General features: G+C 44.1%; 1 protein-coding gene across 4 annotated transcripts in view; it reads right to left on the reverse strand.

The window, feature by feature from the left end:
- The window catches only part of intu (inturned planar cell polarity protein), a 45,878-nt gene that overhangs the window by 1,885 nt on the left and 27,140 nt on the right, over positions 1–16,853 (reverse strand). For 2 of the 4 annotated variants that reach the window (XM_031791903.1, XM_031791901.1), the window contains exons 5-16: positions 9,760–9,878; positions 9,229–9,318; positions 8,767–8,844; positions 8,334–8,517; positions 7,630–7,683; positions 7,308–7,370; positions 6,589–6,828; positions 6,158–6,372; positions 4,141–4,450; positions 3,862–3,956; positions 3,496–3,685; positions 923–1,062 (exon numbers count right to left, since the gene is read on the reverse strand). In XM_031791903.1, the coding sequence (XP_031647763.1) occupies positions 923–1,062; positions 3,496–3,685; positions 3,862–3,956; positions 4,141–4,450; positions 6,158–6,372; positions 6,589–6,828; positions 7,308–7,370; positions 7,630–7,683; positions 8,334–8,517; positions 8,767–8,844; positions 9,229–9,318; positions 9,760–9,878 (1,778 nt within the window). Of the gene's footprint in view, positions 1–922; positions 1,066–3,495; positions 3,686–3,861; positions 3,957–4,140; positions 4,451–6,157; positions 6,373–6,588; positions 6,829–7,307; positions 7,371–7,629; positions 7,684–8,333; positions 8,518–8,766; positions 8,845–9,228; positions 9,319–9,759; positions 9,879–16,853 lie in introns of all 4 variants that reach the window. The other 2 variants (XM_031791902.1, XM_031791900.1) reach the window with 1 other exon arrangement.

Genomic DNA, 16,853 nt, shown 5'->3' on the forward strand with positions numbered 1-16,853 from the left:
CGAAGTAATTTAAAAAATTGAACAAAAAGCCCTAGAGGTCAGGAGAGTAGGCAATACAGGACCACCTTGATAAATGAAGATCTCTCTGCCCAGTATGCGTCTAACTGCCACTGAAACCTAAAACCCAGCTGTTACATGGTGATCTGCTACTCCAAGCCTCTCACTCAAAGTTAACTCGTGTTTTACTTCCTTTCTTTACTCTACCACCCAGACAGTTTTACTTCCCTTCTTTACCAATCAGACAGACCTCTCTCCCTGAGGGCCACCTGTAGTCTCACACACACACACACACACACACACACACACACACACACACACACACACACACACACACACACACACACACACACACACACACACACACACACACACGAGGGCGTCCAAAATCAACAGCCCGAGACAGAACCAAAGTGCCATCAGTCATTTCTACAAGGACAGACCACCATCCCTACATTCATTACAGACATCACTCATAATGCTGCCAACGCACACAAAGCCATAATTCATAACACTGACCCTGTATAGCAACAGAGGCTAAATAAATATCATAATAGGAGACTCAATCATATATAGTGGAGTTGGGCTGCCACGCCCTATTCCCCATATAGTACACTGAGCCGCTCTGGTCAAATCTAGTCTACAGCATATAGAGAATAGGGTACGTGAGAAGACAAAGTGTTTCCTCATATAGTATATTGGCTAGGTCTCTAAATTGTGCACTACATAGGAAATAGGGTGCCATTTAAGATTGACTAGAAACACTTTGTTCTCTTACGTACACTATTCACCATATACTGTACACTACATATGAGCAGAGCGTCCTAGTGTGCACTATATAGAATACAATGCCCTTTGAGATGACAGTATTGAGTGCACTACATAGGGAACAGGGTACCATTTAGTATTTTGTACTGTCATATACCCTATCACCCAGTAGGTCATGGTGGGAGCAGGCTTCCTCTGGTCGGTCCAGTTCTCAGGTTTACACTGGAACAGAACCCCGTGTTCCTTCACTGGGCCCAGCCCATGGGTCCTCTGGGGTCTGTCTGTACCCCGCCTACCCTGCTAACAGAGATAAAAACACATTTATATAGACAGAGAAGTCTAGGATTTTATACATAAACACTACCTTTGTTGTTACAACTCTAGTCTCGCATTGCCATACATCCCAAAAATCATCGTTGTCATACCTCCCTTGGAAATTTGTATTGCAAAAACGGTTTGAATTGTTTGCTGGCTCCCAACTGCAAGATGTTTTTTTTTTGTACAATATATTTATTGGCATTTCTTTTTTTTTTTTTTACAATTTAACAAGCATGAAAATATGACACAGATAGTGCCCTGTTATTCCTCAACTGCAAGATTTTGATAGGATGTTAGATTTCAAGAACCCTCCCCCACACACCCATAGAAGGGGTGCTGTGTGTTCTGTGCATCACTGTTTTCCGTCTGGGTAGTTGTTCCCTATGCTAGTTTCAAGTGCTATTTTTTTAAGTTATCAAGTGTGGCCGACAGTCTGCGATTTATATATATTGAAATTGAGAGTGGATTACTCTGGTAAAGTCAAACGTCCTAGCACCTTCTAAACCGGGATCGAACCAGAGTCTGTAGTGACGCCTCTAGCACTGAGATGCAGTGCCTTAGACCGAAAATATCGTAAAGATTGTCCATTATTTTGTTTTTGTAAGAATCAAAAAAACATGCAACGGGAGAACCTATTCAAGTAAGTAAATACATTTTTTAAATGTTAAAAACAATGTATTATTAGCTAGCTAGCCTGCTATAGTAGGCCACTTTGCAGGCCAACTCGACTGAGCTGTCATCTAGCTAACTTTGCACACTGTTTAGCTAAGTTAATCAAATGTCATCAGCTAGCTAAATTCCTATTAGATCTCTATCTTGATGTAATCAGCTGTCAGTACAGGCTACTGGATAGGGCAGGTAATTTTGTGGGAGGACATTATGAAAATATTCTCCTGTTCCAGTCCCTGGAGAGGACAACTTTGAGGAGAGAGATAATAGCAACATAATATTCAGTGCTGTCTAATTGGAGTATTCTGAAGCCTGTTTCTTTGTGAAGTTTTCTGTCCACAGATATGGGAAGCTGTGAAAGCATGTTTGCAGATTAATAGAGGTCCCAATGAATATCCCAAGAGACTAAGGGTATATCCTATATGTTTTCAAATGTTGTATACAAAATAGTTAAGTTAGAAATCAAAGTAGATCACCCAGTAGATCAGGGATCAGTGGAGCAATGTTGGCCAACGCTAGTATAGGGGATGCGCATTACAAGTAGCATTGTATTTTTTTTTTTTATATATATATATATATATATATATTTCTGGCTTACGTCACCTGGTATTCCCATGCGGTCTCCCATCCCAGTACTAACCAGGCCCTGAACAGGTGTGTTCTGCTACTTCTTATCAACCTGCTCGCTTAACCAGCAGCGATCTAATAGGAAGTTAGCTAGCTGATGACATTGAATTAACTTAGTTTAACAGTGTGAAAAGGTAACTAGATAGCAGCTCAGTTGAGTTAGCCTACAGCCGCAACAATGTGTCAGAGGAAACACTGTTCGACTGATGTACGGATTCAGCTTGCAGGCGCCCTGCCCTGTCACAAGGAGTCGCTAGAGAACGATGTGCCAAGAAAATCTCCACCGGCGAAACCCTCCCCTGCCCCGGACTGCGCTGGGCCATCCTATGGGGCTCCTGGTCACAGCCGGTTGTGAAACAGCCTTGGATCGTACCCCAGGCTGTAGTGGCGCCTCGGCACTGCGGTCATTCATTCATTTTAGCAATGTTACATGCAAAATGATTGCAGTTGTTCCCATAGATAGACAGCACATGGTATCACTGACCCTGGATAAGCTAGCGACTGGACTAATACAGCTAACATTTTAGGTCAATAATATGCTGTTTTTATTTAAAAAAATGTGTAGGCTTTATAATGTTGAGAGAAATGTAACTAGCTAGTTAGTTATACCTAGGTAGCTTACAAGATTAGCTGACTTATCAAAATAAACCACATTGTGGCTAGCTATTTATTGTCCCTCATGCTTTCCCTCAGGTCAGCATTGTAGGCCATTCTCCCCTCTTGCTGCAGCTTTAGCACATCTCGAAATAACATAAAAAATGTTGTCCCTACGTCACTAATTTGAATGGTTTGACGTGTTGCAAGGCGTCACTGATTTACAACGGGTTCCGACCCCTCTCTAGATGATTTCTGCCATGGAACATCCTCAGGCTTCCCATTTTAGGGAAGCCTAGTTTGCGACAAGGCTATTACAACTCAGACACATTGTTACATATGAGAATGTGTTGTGTGTGTGTGTGTGTGTGTGTGTGTGTGTGTGTGTGTGTGTGTGTGTGTGTGTGTGTGTGTGTGTGTGTGTGTGTGTGTGTGAGAGAGAGAGAGAGAGAGAGAGAGAAAGAATGTGTCTGGGTATGTGCGTGCATGTACACACCCGTGGGTGTGTGTTTCGTATCTCACCCTGGACGGTAGACTCTGCTGGAACGTGGCCCGTATGGAGAGGCAGCAGTGGTGGAAGTTACGTATGAGCTGAGGGTGGATGGAGCCGCTGAGCTGGGCCAGCTCCCTGTGTGTAGGAGCTATGAAGATGCCCTGTACTGTCTCCATCAGCACATAGTGGAACAGAGTGTTCTCTGCCCCAGATGTCAACCTGGGAACACAGCACAGAGAGAGAGTGGAATGGGATAGAATAGTAGAGAATGAATGGAATAGAAACGAATGGAATAGAATGGATGGAATAGAAAATAATGGAATAGAATGGGGCGTTAGACCATTATTACAACAAGGATAAACTAACTTCTAACATTGTTGGCCTGTTTCACTCACTTAATGGTGTGGTACATCTCCTCCGTCTCTCTCTCTGTCAGACTCTTCTTCAGGGTGCCCAGGTAGAATGGGTTAGGGTGCTTCATCTTGGGAATCTAGGGGAACAAATAGACAACAAAAGGTCCATTGGTAAATTACAAAAGCCATAGATTCCCACGCATACTGTGCTCACTAAAAACTCTCTTTTCTCCTAGTTGTGTATGCGTGTCTAACAAATATAAGGTATCAAAGTCAATACAGCTGATGGAACCTTAGCAAGGGGGAAAGTTATGACGATACCTTGAAAATACTTCCACTGGCTCCACTCCCATCAGATCCACCCGAACCCAACGAGTCTCTCCGCCCGTCCAGCTTCCGGGCTGAGTCCGGGGTGGAGTGTGGACTGAGCCCTGTCTGCCCTCCTACACCCCCCTCCGGCTGTCCCTCGCTCCCACTGTCCGACTGACTCCTCTGGGGGCTAGGTCTCCGGGCACCCCCTCCGAAGAGACTCCTGCCCACTCCCTTCCCCCCTCCCTGGGCGGAGGACGGTGGCTTCACAGCCCCAGCCAGCTTACTGAGGACAGGGGACGATGCAGCCATGGTGTCCAACCTGAGGACCACAATGGAAGTAAGTATTCTGACCACTTTGTCTCATCCTGGAGGATTTTATACCAATGTCGGATCTTAATTTGATCACGCCTTTACAGTATAACTTCCCTGCAATGCAGTAAATGTAAAACTTGTAGTGTACAGTGCATTTGGAATGTATTCGGACCCATTCACTTTTTGTTACGTTACAATCTAAACACAATACTCGATAATAACAAATCAAAAACACGTTTTTTACATTTATTTTGCAAAAAAACTACTGAAATATCACATTTACATAAGTATTCAGACCCTTACTCAGTACTTTGTTGAAGCACCTATGGCAGCGATTACAGCCTCGAGTCTTCTTGGGTATGACGCTACAAGCTTGGCACACCTGTATTTGGGGAGTTTCTCCCATTCCTCTCTGCAGATCCTCTCAAGGTTGGATGGGAAGCGTTGCTGCCACTCCTGCGTTGTCTTGGCTGTGTGCTTAGGGCCGTTGTCCTGTTGGAAGGTGAACCGTCGCCCCAGTTTGAGGTCCTGAGCACTCCGGAGCAGGGTTTCATCAAGGATCTCTTTGTAATTTCCTCGGTTCATCTTTCCCTCGATCCTGACCAGTCTGCCAGTCCCTGCCGCTGAAAAACATCCCCACAGCATGATGCTGCCACCACAATGCTTCACCATAGGGATAGTATTGGCCAGTTGATGAGCGGTGCCTGTTTTCCTCCAGACGTGACACAATTCTGGCCAAATAGTTAAATCTTGGTTTCATCAGACTAGATCATCTTTTTTCTCATGGTCAGAGTCCTTTAGGTGCCTTCTGGCAAACTCCAAATGGAGTGGCTACTGTCTGGCCACTACTATTAAGGCCTGATTAGTGGAGTACTGCAGAGATGGTTGTCCTTCTAGAAGGTTCTCCCATCTCCTCAGAGGAACTCTGGAGCTCTGTTAGAGTGACCATCGGGTTCTTGGTCACCTCCCTGACCAAGGCCATTCTCCCCCGATAGCTCAGTTTCTCGGTTCCAAACTTAATCCATTTAAGAATGATGGAGGCCACTGTGTTTTTTGGTACCCTTCCCCAGATCTGTGCCTCAACACAATCCTGTCTTGGAGCTCTACGGAAAATTCCTTCGACCTCATGGCTTGGTTTGGCTCTGACATGCACTGTGGGTTTACCACAGGTGGACTCCAATCAAGTTGTACAAACATCTCATGGATGATCAATGGAAACAGGATGCACCTGTGCTCAATTTTGAGTCTCATAGCAAAGGGTCTGAATAGCTATGTAAATAAGGTATCTGTTTTTTATGTTTAATACATTTGCAAAATGTCTAAAAACAACTTTTTGCTTTGTCATTATGGGGTATTGTTTGTAGATTGATGAGGGGGGAAAAGTATTTAATCAATTTTAGAATAATAACTAAGTGGAAAAAGTGAAGGGGTCTGAATACTTTCCGAAAGCACTGTATTCAAGGTTTAAAAAGGCTTCTGAAGTTTGTAATTTCCACTTTGAAATTTCAGACTTGATTTTCCCTTACCAAAAAGGTATCAACCCCTACAAAAATGTACATTAATTATAATTCACATTTCCTGTTGCTGCAAACTTATTTTCCAGGTGTAGCAAACTGGCTCAAATTAAGATCCTAAATGTGTATGTGTGTTTTACTACTAAACTAAGGTTAATTCGTTGTAAAGTATTTAACTTAACTACTAAACTAAAACTAACCTGTCCCGGGCAGAGGAGGGAAGGAACCAGTCAGCACAAGAGAGGCAGGGTGCGGGCGGGGCGGCCAGGCGTTCCTCCATCCCTACGTCCAGCCCCTCCAGCTGCAGGAGGGTGGCCTTGACCTGGTCCACGTACACACAGTCAGGTCCCGGGGCCCCCAGGGCAGGGGACGCACAGCCCCCTGCCTCCAGGAGGACGCACTGCATGAAATGCCTCTGGGGGAGAAGGAGAGAGAAGGGTCAACTCACTAGATGGTTGATAGGTATCTAAGTTGATAATGGCAGCCATCTTGGTAAGGGATCAAGTCTAACAGGATTAAGATGCATTTCTTCTTTTTAGTAATGCAGAAGAAAATAATGTGTTTCTAGAATGAAAGCTTTCCAGACCAAGATGGCCATCCTTTAGTGTTCTATTTAATACTACGATCTTACCAGTCCCACTATGAGCAGGAAGTAGCGTCCCTGTGGCTGGCAGTAGCCGGGCTTGGTACAGTGGTTTTTATTGGTCTGTGTCTGGGGGTTCTGGTTGCGATGTTGTGGGAACACCTCTCTCCAGATGACCAGCTGGCCCACACGCTGCTCTGCTGCCAGGGGGAGGAGACAGTAGTGCTGACAGTACAGACAAACATCCAGCAGGTCCTCCTTGGGGAGGTGGTTGGCTATCAGGTAGCCCTGTAGAGAGACAGAGAACACACACCCACAGGAACAAACACACACACGTAGACAAACAGAGAACACACACACAGGAACAAAAGAACGCGCACACACACAGATAACACAATAAATATAAAACAGTGTTCATATTTCTAGTAACACAGGTTGCCTGATCTTATTAAAGAGCCACACCTTCTCTACACTTAAGGTGATGGAGACTGGAGTCTACTGAACGACCTACTTCTTCTACACATCATTCATATGCCAGCATTAGTTGTTAGGCTGATGGTGTGACATCCAGGGAATTAAGAAGTACAGTGTGTTATCCTGGGTGATGTGATTATATAGATAGCATAACATTTAACTTTCTTCCTATCCATCCAAGGGTGTCTGTGAGGTGTTGGGCTTCACCGTGGGCCCAGGTGTCAAGAGTGTGTGGAAAGGACAGCGATCCAGCAGACAGGTGTCAGGTGTGTGTGTGTGTGTGTGACACCCACCTTGTAGAACAGACAGGAGCCCAGCGTCACGTAGAGACGCCTCATGCCATAGAAGTCTTCTGACTGAGAGAGAGAGAGGACTATCTTCATTATCAGTTTCAGAAGGTCAGACATGAATGATTAAGTAGCCTGCTGCTCTCTCTCTCTCACTGGCTCATTAAATATCCACAGGCAGGTCCAGAAATAGACTCACCTTCTCCTCTCACTACTAGGCCCAACAGAGGGAAGGAGACAGCTGGTGGCTCTGTTTAATGAAAATGGCACCCTACTCCCTATAAAGTGCACTGATTTGACCAGAGTCCTATGTAACGATTTGACTTACCATTTCTCCAAAATCTGACGATTCAAAGTCTGAGAGAACAGTGTCAACCTCCATCTGTGAATAGACAGACGATCAGAGACGATCAATAGAATTCTGACATACAATTGTAATTTTACAGCACAGATGTAGTGACTTATTTCTGCATTAACAATGGCTGCAGATTCAACCACGCTCTGGAGCATCTCGCATTGGAAAAGAGTCTGAGCAGAAAACTGGTTGGCAGGATCCCTTGTGATTTTTACCGCCAGACAGCAGAGGGCAGCAAAGATGAGACATAAATCAATAAAGACATCCAAGATCATGGATGGGCAACTCCAGTCCTAAGGGCCTGATTGGTGTCACACTTTTGCCCCAGTCCCAGCTAACACACCTGACTCCAATAATCAACTAATCATGATCTTCAGATTAGAATGAAATTAGTTTAATCAGCTGTGTTTTGCTAGGGATGGGGGGAAAGAGTGACACCACTCCAGCCCCAGAGGACTGTAGTTGCCCATCCCTGATCAAGATTGCAAAAAAGCCCAGTCATATTATAGCAAGAGCAAATTCCTAAACTTATCACTGACATGCGAGTCTAAAACACTTTTCATAGGACAAGAAAGGTAGTTAAAGCATGAGGAAGCACAAACACCAAATGGTGAAGACACAAATGAACAGGAAGTGCTTCATCACATCCAGGGCCCGAAGCTGTGGCCCATGCAGACCTTTATCTCAGGAGGCAGGGTGAGCCATCGGACCGCCGGCAGTCCGTCCAAGAAGAGAGTCTCCGAGACATCAGGGGGCGTGGCCACGGAGCTGCCACTCAACCTGGAGGGGTGGATCAGCTGCTGGAAGAACAGGCAGAAGAAATGGTCCAGTCTGGGGGCGTGGTCCACCTGGCAAAATGCACTGAGGAGGAGAGGATGAAAAGATTGAGGGAGAGATAGAGGATGGGAAGAGGTGGAGGGAAAAAAGCCTATTTAGGTTTGATGTAATATAACAGCATCAAATGGGAAGCCAGAAAGACTGGAACTGCTTGAACCGGGAAATCAAACCAGCGTCCGAAATGGCACCCTATTCCCTACATAGTGCACTACTTTTGGTCAAATTTAGGATGCATCCCTAGTCAATGACCAGGACTGGAGACCGTCAACAGACCTGCCCAGAGAGCCATACATCACGTTGAGAGTCCTGACCACACCTCCCACTACCGTCTGCAGAGAGAGCAGAGGAACCCTGAAGAAAACAAGAGAACATAACACACAGTCAACGAGGAGGAGGAGATCAAACATATTATTAGGGCACATGGTCAAGAAAAGCTATAACATTTAGCTGACATGTGATTGAGTGAAACGGTGTATTGAATATGGAAGTATGTATTTGATGCTATAATTGACTTCGGATGACTTTGATGTGTTGATACCACAGGAGGTTGGTGGCACCTTAATTGGAGAGGACGGGCTCTTGGTAATGGCTGGAGCCGAATAAGTGGAATGGTTTCAAATACATCAAACACACGGTTTCCTCATGGTTTCCACATGTTTGATGCCATTCCATTTACTCCATTCCAGACATTATTATGAGCCGTCCTCCCCTCTGCAGCCTCCACTGGTCGGGTACCTCTCAGCAGGCAGGCCGATCACCAGCAGGTTGTTGCTCTCCTTCCAGTAGCCCACATGGACCAGCTGTTTACGGAGCAGGAGAGACGAGCTGATGAGAGGGGGATGGAGGGGAGGAGGAGAAAGAAAAAGAGAAGACGGGTAGAGTAAAAACAAAAAAAGAGGGGGAATAAGACAGAAGAGGAGAGGAGAGGGAGGAGAAGGCAGAAGGTTAGAGCACAGAAAAGAAAGAGGGGGAGACGAGGAGAGGAAAGCGAGAGGAAGAACCGGTGCAGGAGAAAAGATAGAGAAGAAATATAACCATGGCAGGAATTTCCATGTTTAGCAGTTCGTATATTTAATTGGGGCTTTGTATATTCACTACCTCCGTGGCAGTCTTACCTGACTAACCTAACCCTCTATTTGCTGTTCCCAATAAACTTCTTCAGTATTTCTGGAGGCCACGGCAAACAGGAAGTGGACATTTTCTTATTTCCTTGGAATTCTTACTGAGCTCCCACAATATGTATATGATTATACAGACTTTGTTTACCTGACTATCTGTCCCCCGGTAACATTCTCCAGCATGTCACACAAAGTGAGGAAGATCCCTCGGACTCCCTTCAGCTGCCTGGACGCCTCAGAAACAGGGTACTGGTACAGGATCTCTTGCTGAGAAAGTACACAGACAGACAGTCTGTTAGAGAAGACAGAGCACAGGGCATGCTCCCCTGTATTGTCTGTGATAATAGTATTCTCCACAACATGCTGTCTGTTATGAAGGGTGTGGAGCCGACTACTTCAGGAGAGGGCCGGGGGGAGATTGGGCCGACCACTTTGGACAGGGGATGGGGGGGGGGCTTCATTACCCTGGAAACAAGGACAAAAGCTGGGAGAATCCTTAAAATGCCAGACATTCACCTCTGGGTCAACAACATCAACACTTGTACCACAGACAAAGTTATATTCAGGCAAGTTAGCTGGCTAACTCCTCGATCCTGCTTTGTAGTATACACCTCAGGCACTGAAACTATGATTAGTTTCCTAGTAATAAACATTTCTATCCAGCACAGTCTTCAAGATGCATCTTAATGTTCTGACCAAACAATCAGCTTCCACCATATTGCTTTCACCTGTCAAGTCCTCCTTTTTCCACGAAAATAAATATAAAAACACTCACACTGTGTGTGTACCCACAGAAACGCAGATATCAAAATGCACACACACAGGCTACACACAACAACTTCTGTCATTTCTCCTACTCTACAATCGGCGGACAAGCTGATGTGTTTTCGAATTCCAAGTTCTGAGAGAGAGAGAGAGTATTGGTGTAGAGAGAGAGAGAGAGAATTGGTGTAGAGAGAGAGTATTGGTGTAGAGAGAGAGAGAGAGTATTGGTGTAGAGAGAGAGAGAGAGAGTATTGGTGTAGAGAGAGAGAGAGTATTGGTGTAGAGAGAGAGTGTATTGGTGTAGAGAGAGAGAGAGTGTATTGGTGTAGAGAGAGAGAGAGAGTATTGGTGTAGAGAGAGAGAGAGAGTATTGGTGTAGAGAGAGAGAGAGTATTGGTGTAGAGAGAGAGAGAGTATTGGTGTAGAGAGAGAGAGAATTGGTGTAGAGAGAGAGAGAGAATTGGTGGAGAGAGAGAGAGAGAATTGGTGGAGAGAGAGAGAGAGAATTGGTGTAGAGAGAGAGAGTACTGGTGTAGAGAGAGAGAGAGAGTGTATTGGTGTAGAGAGAGAGAGAGTGTATTGGTGTAGAGAGAGAGAGAGAGTATTGGTGTAGAGAGAGAGAGAGAGTATTGGTGTAGAGAGAGAGAGAGAGAGTATTGGTGTAGAGAGAGAGAGTATTGGTGTAGAGAGAGAGAGAATTGGTGTAGAGAGAGAGAGAATTGGTGTAGAGAGAGAGAGTACTGGTGTAGAGAGAGAGAGAGAGTGTATTGGTGTAGAGAGAGAGAGAGTGTATTGGTGTAGAGAGAGAGAGAGAGTATTGGTGTAGAGAGAGAGAGAGAGTATTGGTGTAGAGAGAGAGAGAGTATTGGTGTAGAGAGAGAGAGAGTATTGGTGTAGAGAGAGAGAGAATTGGTGGAGAGAGAGAGAGAATTGGTGGAGAGAGAGAGTACTGGTGTAGAGAGAGAGTGTATTGGTGTAGAGAGAGAGAGAGTGTATTGGTGTAGAGAGAGAGTATTGGTGTAGAGAGAGAGAGAGAGTATTGGTATAGAGAGAGAGAGAGAGAGAGTACTGGTGTAGAGAGAGAGAGAGTGTACTGGTGTAGAGAGAGAGAGAGTGTACTGGTGTAGAGAGAGAGAGAGTGTACTGGTGTAGAGAGAGAGAGAGTGTACTGGTGTAGAGAGAGAGAGAGAGAGAGAGAGAGAGAGTATTGGTAGAGAGAGAGAGAGAGAGAGAGAGAGAGAGTATTGGTAGAGAGAGAGAGAGAGAGAGTATTGGTAGAGAGAGAGAGAGAGAGAGAGTATTGGTAGAGAGAGAGAGAGAGAGAGAGAGTATTGGTAGAGAGAGAGAGAGAGAGAGAGTATTGGTAGAGAGAGAGAGAGAGAGAGTATTGGTAGAGAGAGAGAGAGAGAGTATTGGTAGAGAGAGAGAGTATTGGTAGAGAGAGAGAGAGAGAGAGAGAGAGAGAGAGAGAGAGACAGGAGAGAGAGACAGAGAGAGAGACAGAGAGAGAGACAGAGAGAGAGACAGAGAGAGAGACAGAGAGAGAGAGAGAATTGGTATAGAGAGAGAGAGAGAGAGAGAGAATTGGTATAGAGAGAGAGAGAATTGGTATAGAGAGAGAGAGAGAGAGAGAGAGAGAGGGAGAATTGGTATAGAGAGAGAGAGAGTATTGGCATAGAGAGAGCGAGAGAGAGGAGAATTGGTATAGAGAGAGAGAGAGAGAAGAATTGGTATAGAGAGAGAGAGAGAATTGGTATAGAGAGAGAGAGAGAGAGAGAGAGAGAGAATTGGTATAGAGAGAGAGAGAGAATTGGTATAGAGAGAGAGAGAGAGAGAGAGAATTGGTATAGAGAGAGAGAGAGAGAGAGAGAGAGAGAGAATTGGTATAGAGAGAGAGAGAGAGAGAATTGGTATAGAGAGAGAGAGAGAGAGAGAGAGTACTGGTGTAGAGAGAGAGAGAATGAATCCCATGAAGAGTTGACATTCTATATAACTGGCAGTAATACATAGTGTAACAATCATCCATGTACGTGTTGTTGATTTACTAGCCATTCTGTTTTTATTTAATTAAATGTAATCAACCGAAGATTCCACCATACAACAACAGTAGTGTTGTACCTGTATACATGATTACACAGTATGTACTGTTGAAATCGGAAGTTTACATACACTTAAGTTGGAGTCATTAAAACTCGTTTTTCAACCATGCCACAAATTTCTTGTTAACAAACTATAGTTTTGGCAAGTCGGTTAGGACATCTACTATGTGCATGACACAAGTCATTTTTCCAACAATTGTTTACAGACAGATTATTTCACTTTTAACTCACTGTATCAAATTTCCAGTGGGTCAAAAGTTCACATACACTAAAGTTGACTGTGCTTTCAAACAGCTTAGAAAATTCCAGAAAATGATGTCATGGCTTTAGATGCTTCTGATAGGCTAATTGACATCATTTGAGTCAATTGGAGGTGGACCTGTGGATGTATTTCAAGGCCTACCTTCAAACTCAGTGCCTCTTTGCTTGACATTATGGGAAAATCAAAATAAATCCGCCAAGACATCAGAAAAAAAATTGTAGACCTCCACAATCTGGTTCATCCTTGGGAGCAATTTCCAAACGCCTGAAGGTACCAACTTCATCTGTACAAACAATAGTACGCAAGTATAAACACCATGGGACCACGCAGCTGTCATACCGCTCAGGAAGGAGACACGTTCTGTCTCCTAGAGATGAACGTACTTTGGTGCAAAAAGTGCAAATCAATCCCAGAACAACAGTAAAGGACCTTGTGAAGATTCTGGAGGAAACTGGTACAAAAGTATCAATATCCACAGTAAAACGAGTCCTATATCGACATAATCTGAAAGGCCGCTCAGCAAGGAAGAAGCCACTGCTCCAAAACCTCCATAAAAAAGCCAGACTATGGTTTGCAACTGCACATGGGGACAAAGAGCGTACGTTTTGGAGAAATGTCCTCTGGTCTGATGAAACAAAAATAGAACTGTTTGGCCATAATGACCATCGTTATGTTTGGAGGAAAATGGAGGCTTGCAAGCCGAAGTACAGCTGAAGATCATTCCAACCGTGAAGCACTGGGGTGGCAGCATCATGTTGTGGGGGTGCTTTGCTGCAGGAGGGACTGGTGCACTTCACAAAATAGATGTTATCATGACAGAAAGGAAAATGATGTGGATATATTGAAGCAACATCTCAAGACATCAGTTAATGATTGGTCGCAAATGGGTCTTCCAAATGGACAATGACCCCAAGCATACTTCCAAAGTTGTGGCAAAATGGCTTAAGGACAACAAAGTCAAGGTATTGGAGTGACCATCACAAAGCCCTGACCTCAATCCTATAGAAAAAGTGGGCAGAACTGATAAAGCGTGTGTGAGCCGGAAGGCGTACAAACTTGACTCAGTTACACCAGCTCTGTCAGGATGAATGGGCCAAAATTCACCCAACTTACTGTGGGAATCTTGTGGAAGGCTACCTGAAACATTTGACCCAAGTTATCCCAATTTAAACGCAATGCTACCAAATACTAATTGAGTGTATGTAAACTTCTGACCCACTGGGAATGTGATGAAAGAAATAAAAGCTGAAATAAATTATTCTCTCTACTATTATTCTGACATTTCACAATCTTAAAATAAAGTGGTGAACCTAACTGACCTAAGACAGGGACTTTTTACTTGGATTGAATGTCAGGAATTGTGAAAAACGGAGTTTAAATGTATTTGGCTAAGGTGTATGTAAACTTCTGACTTCAAATGTACTATTATTACTACTACTGAAATGAACTGAACCAATCTGAATTTGAACTTGAATTTTGAGAGCGATAGAGAGAAGAGAGAGAGCGTCTGAAATTAAGTGTGGCTACTATACTGAAAAAAAATATTAATTCAATTATTGAGTTACAATTCATACAGTGCCTTGCAAAAGTATTCATCCCCCTTGGCGTTTTTCCTATTTTGTTGGATTACAACCTGTAATTTAAATTGATTTTTAATTTCGATTTCATGTACTGGACAAACACAAAATAGTAAAAATTGGTGAAGTGATATAAAAAATAAAAAAACTGAAAAGTAGTGCGTGCATATGTATTCACCTGTTTGCTATGAAGTCCATAACATAAGATCTAGTGCAATCAATTACCAATTAAGTCACATAATTAGTTAAATAAAGTACACCTGTGTGCAATGTGGAGTATTCATTGATCTGGCCAAGGCTTTCGACTCTGTCAATCACCATATCCTCATCGGCAGACTCGACAGCCTTGGTTTCTCAAATGATTGCCTCGCCTGGTTCACCAACTACTTCTCTGATAGAGTTCAGTGTGTCAAATCGGAGGGTCTGCTGTCCGGACCTCTGGCAGTCTCTATGGGGGTGCCACAGGGTTCAATTCTTGGACCGACTCTCTTCTCTGTATACATCAATGAGGTCGCTCTTGCTGCTGGTGAGTCCCTGATCCACCTCTACGCAGACGACACCATTCTGTATACTTCCGGCCCTTCTTTGGACACTGTGTTAACAACCCTCCAGGCAAGCTTCAATGCCATACAACTCTCCTTCCGTGGCCTCCAATTGCTCTTAAATAAAACTAAATGCATGCTCTTCAACCGATCGCTACCTGCACCTACCCGCCTGTCCAACATCACTACTCTGGACGGCTCTGACTTAGAATACGTGGACAACTACAAATACTTAGGTGTCTGGTTAGACTGTAAACTCTCCTTCCAGACCCATATCAAACATCTCCAATCCAAAGTTAAATCTAGAATTGGCTTCCTATTTCGCAACAAAGCATCCTTCACTCATGCTGCCAAACATACCCTTGTAAAACTGACCATCCTACCAATCCTCGACTTTGGCGATGTCATTTACAAAATAGCCTCCAATACCCTACTCAACAAATTGGATGCAGTCTATCACAGTGCAATCCGTTTTATCACCAAAGCCCCATATACTACCCACCATTGTGACCTGTACGCTCTCGTTGGCTGGCCCTCGCTTCATACTCGTCGCCAAACCCACTGGCTCCATGTCATCTACAAGACCCTGCTAGGTAAAGTCCCCCCTTATCTCAGCTCGCTGGTCACCATAGCATCTCCCACCTGTAGCACACGCTCCAGCAGGTATATCTCTCTAGTCACCCCCAAAACCAATTCTTTCTTTGGCCGCCTCTCCTTCCAGTTCTCTGCTGCCAATGACTGGAACGAACTACAAAAATCTCTGAAACTGGAAACACTTATCTCCCTCACTAGCTTTAAGCACCAACTGTCAGAGCAGCTCACAGATTACTGCACCTGTACATAGCCCACCTATAATTTAGCCCAAACAACTACCTCTTTCCCAACTGTATTTAATTTTAATTAATTTATTTATTTTGCTCCTTTGCACCCCATTATTTTTATTTCTACTTTGCACATTCTTCCATTGCAAAACTACCATTCCAGTATTTTACTTGCTATATTGTATTTACTTTGCCATCATGGCCTTTTTTGCCTTTACCTCCCTTCTCACCTCATTTGCTCACATTGTATATAGACTTGTTTATACTGCATTATTGACTGTATTTTTGTTTTTACTCCATGTGTAACTCTGTGTCGTTTTATCTGTCGAACTGCTTTGCTTTATCTTGGCCAGGTCGCAATTGTAAATGAGAACTTGTTCTCAACTTGCCTACCTGGTTAAATAAAGGTTAAATAAATAAATAAATAAATAAAAATGTAAGTGTCACGTGATCTGTCACATGATCTCAGTATATATACACCTGTTCTGAAAGGCCCCACTGTCTGCAACACCACTAAGCAAGGGGCACCACCAATCAAGCGGCACCATGAAGACCAAGGAGCTCTCCAAACAGGTCAGGGACAAAGTTGTGGAGAAGTACAGATCAGGGTTGGGGTATAAAAAATATCAGAAACTTTGAACATCCCACAGAGCACCATTAAATCCATTATTAAAAAATGGAAAAAATTATGGCACCACAACAAACCTGCCAAGAGAGAGACGCCCACCAAAACTCACAGACCAGGCAAGGAGGGCATTAATCAGAGGCGCAACCAAGAGACCAGAGATAACCCTGAAGGAGCTGCAAAGCTCCACAGCGGAGATTGGAATATCTGTCTAAAGGACCACTTTTTAAGCCGTACACTCCACAGAGCTGGGCTTTACGGAAGAGTGGCCAGAAAAATCCCATTGCTTCAAGAAAAAAACAAGCATACACGTTTGGTGTTCGCCAAAAGGCATGTGGGAGAATCCCCAAACTGATGGAAGAACATACTCTGGTCAGATGAGACAAAAAATTAGTGTTTTGGCCATAAAGAAAAACGCTATGTCTGGCGCAAACCCAACACCTCTCATCACCCGAGAACACCATCCCCACAGTGAAGCATGGTGGTGGCAGCATCATGCTGTGGGATGTTTTTCCATCGGCAGGGACTGGGAAACTGGAATCGAAGTAATG

This window comes from Oncorhynchus kisutch, linkage group LG16 (genome assembly GCF_002021735.2).
Source record: "Oncorhynchus kisutch isolate 150728-3 linkage group LG16, Okis_V2, whole genome shotgun sequence".
Taxonomy (NCBI): Eukaryota; Metazoa; Chordata; class Actinopteri; order Salmoniformes; family Salmonidae; genus Oncorhynchus; species Oncorhynchus kisutch.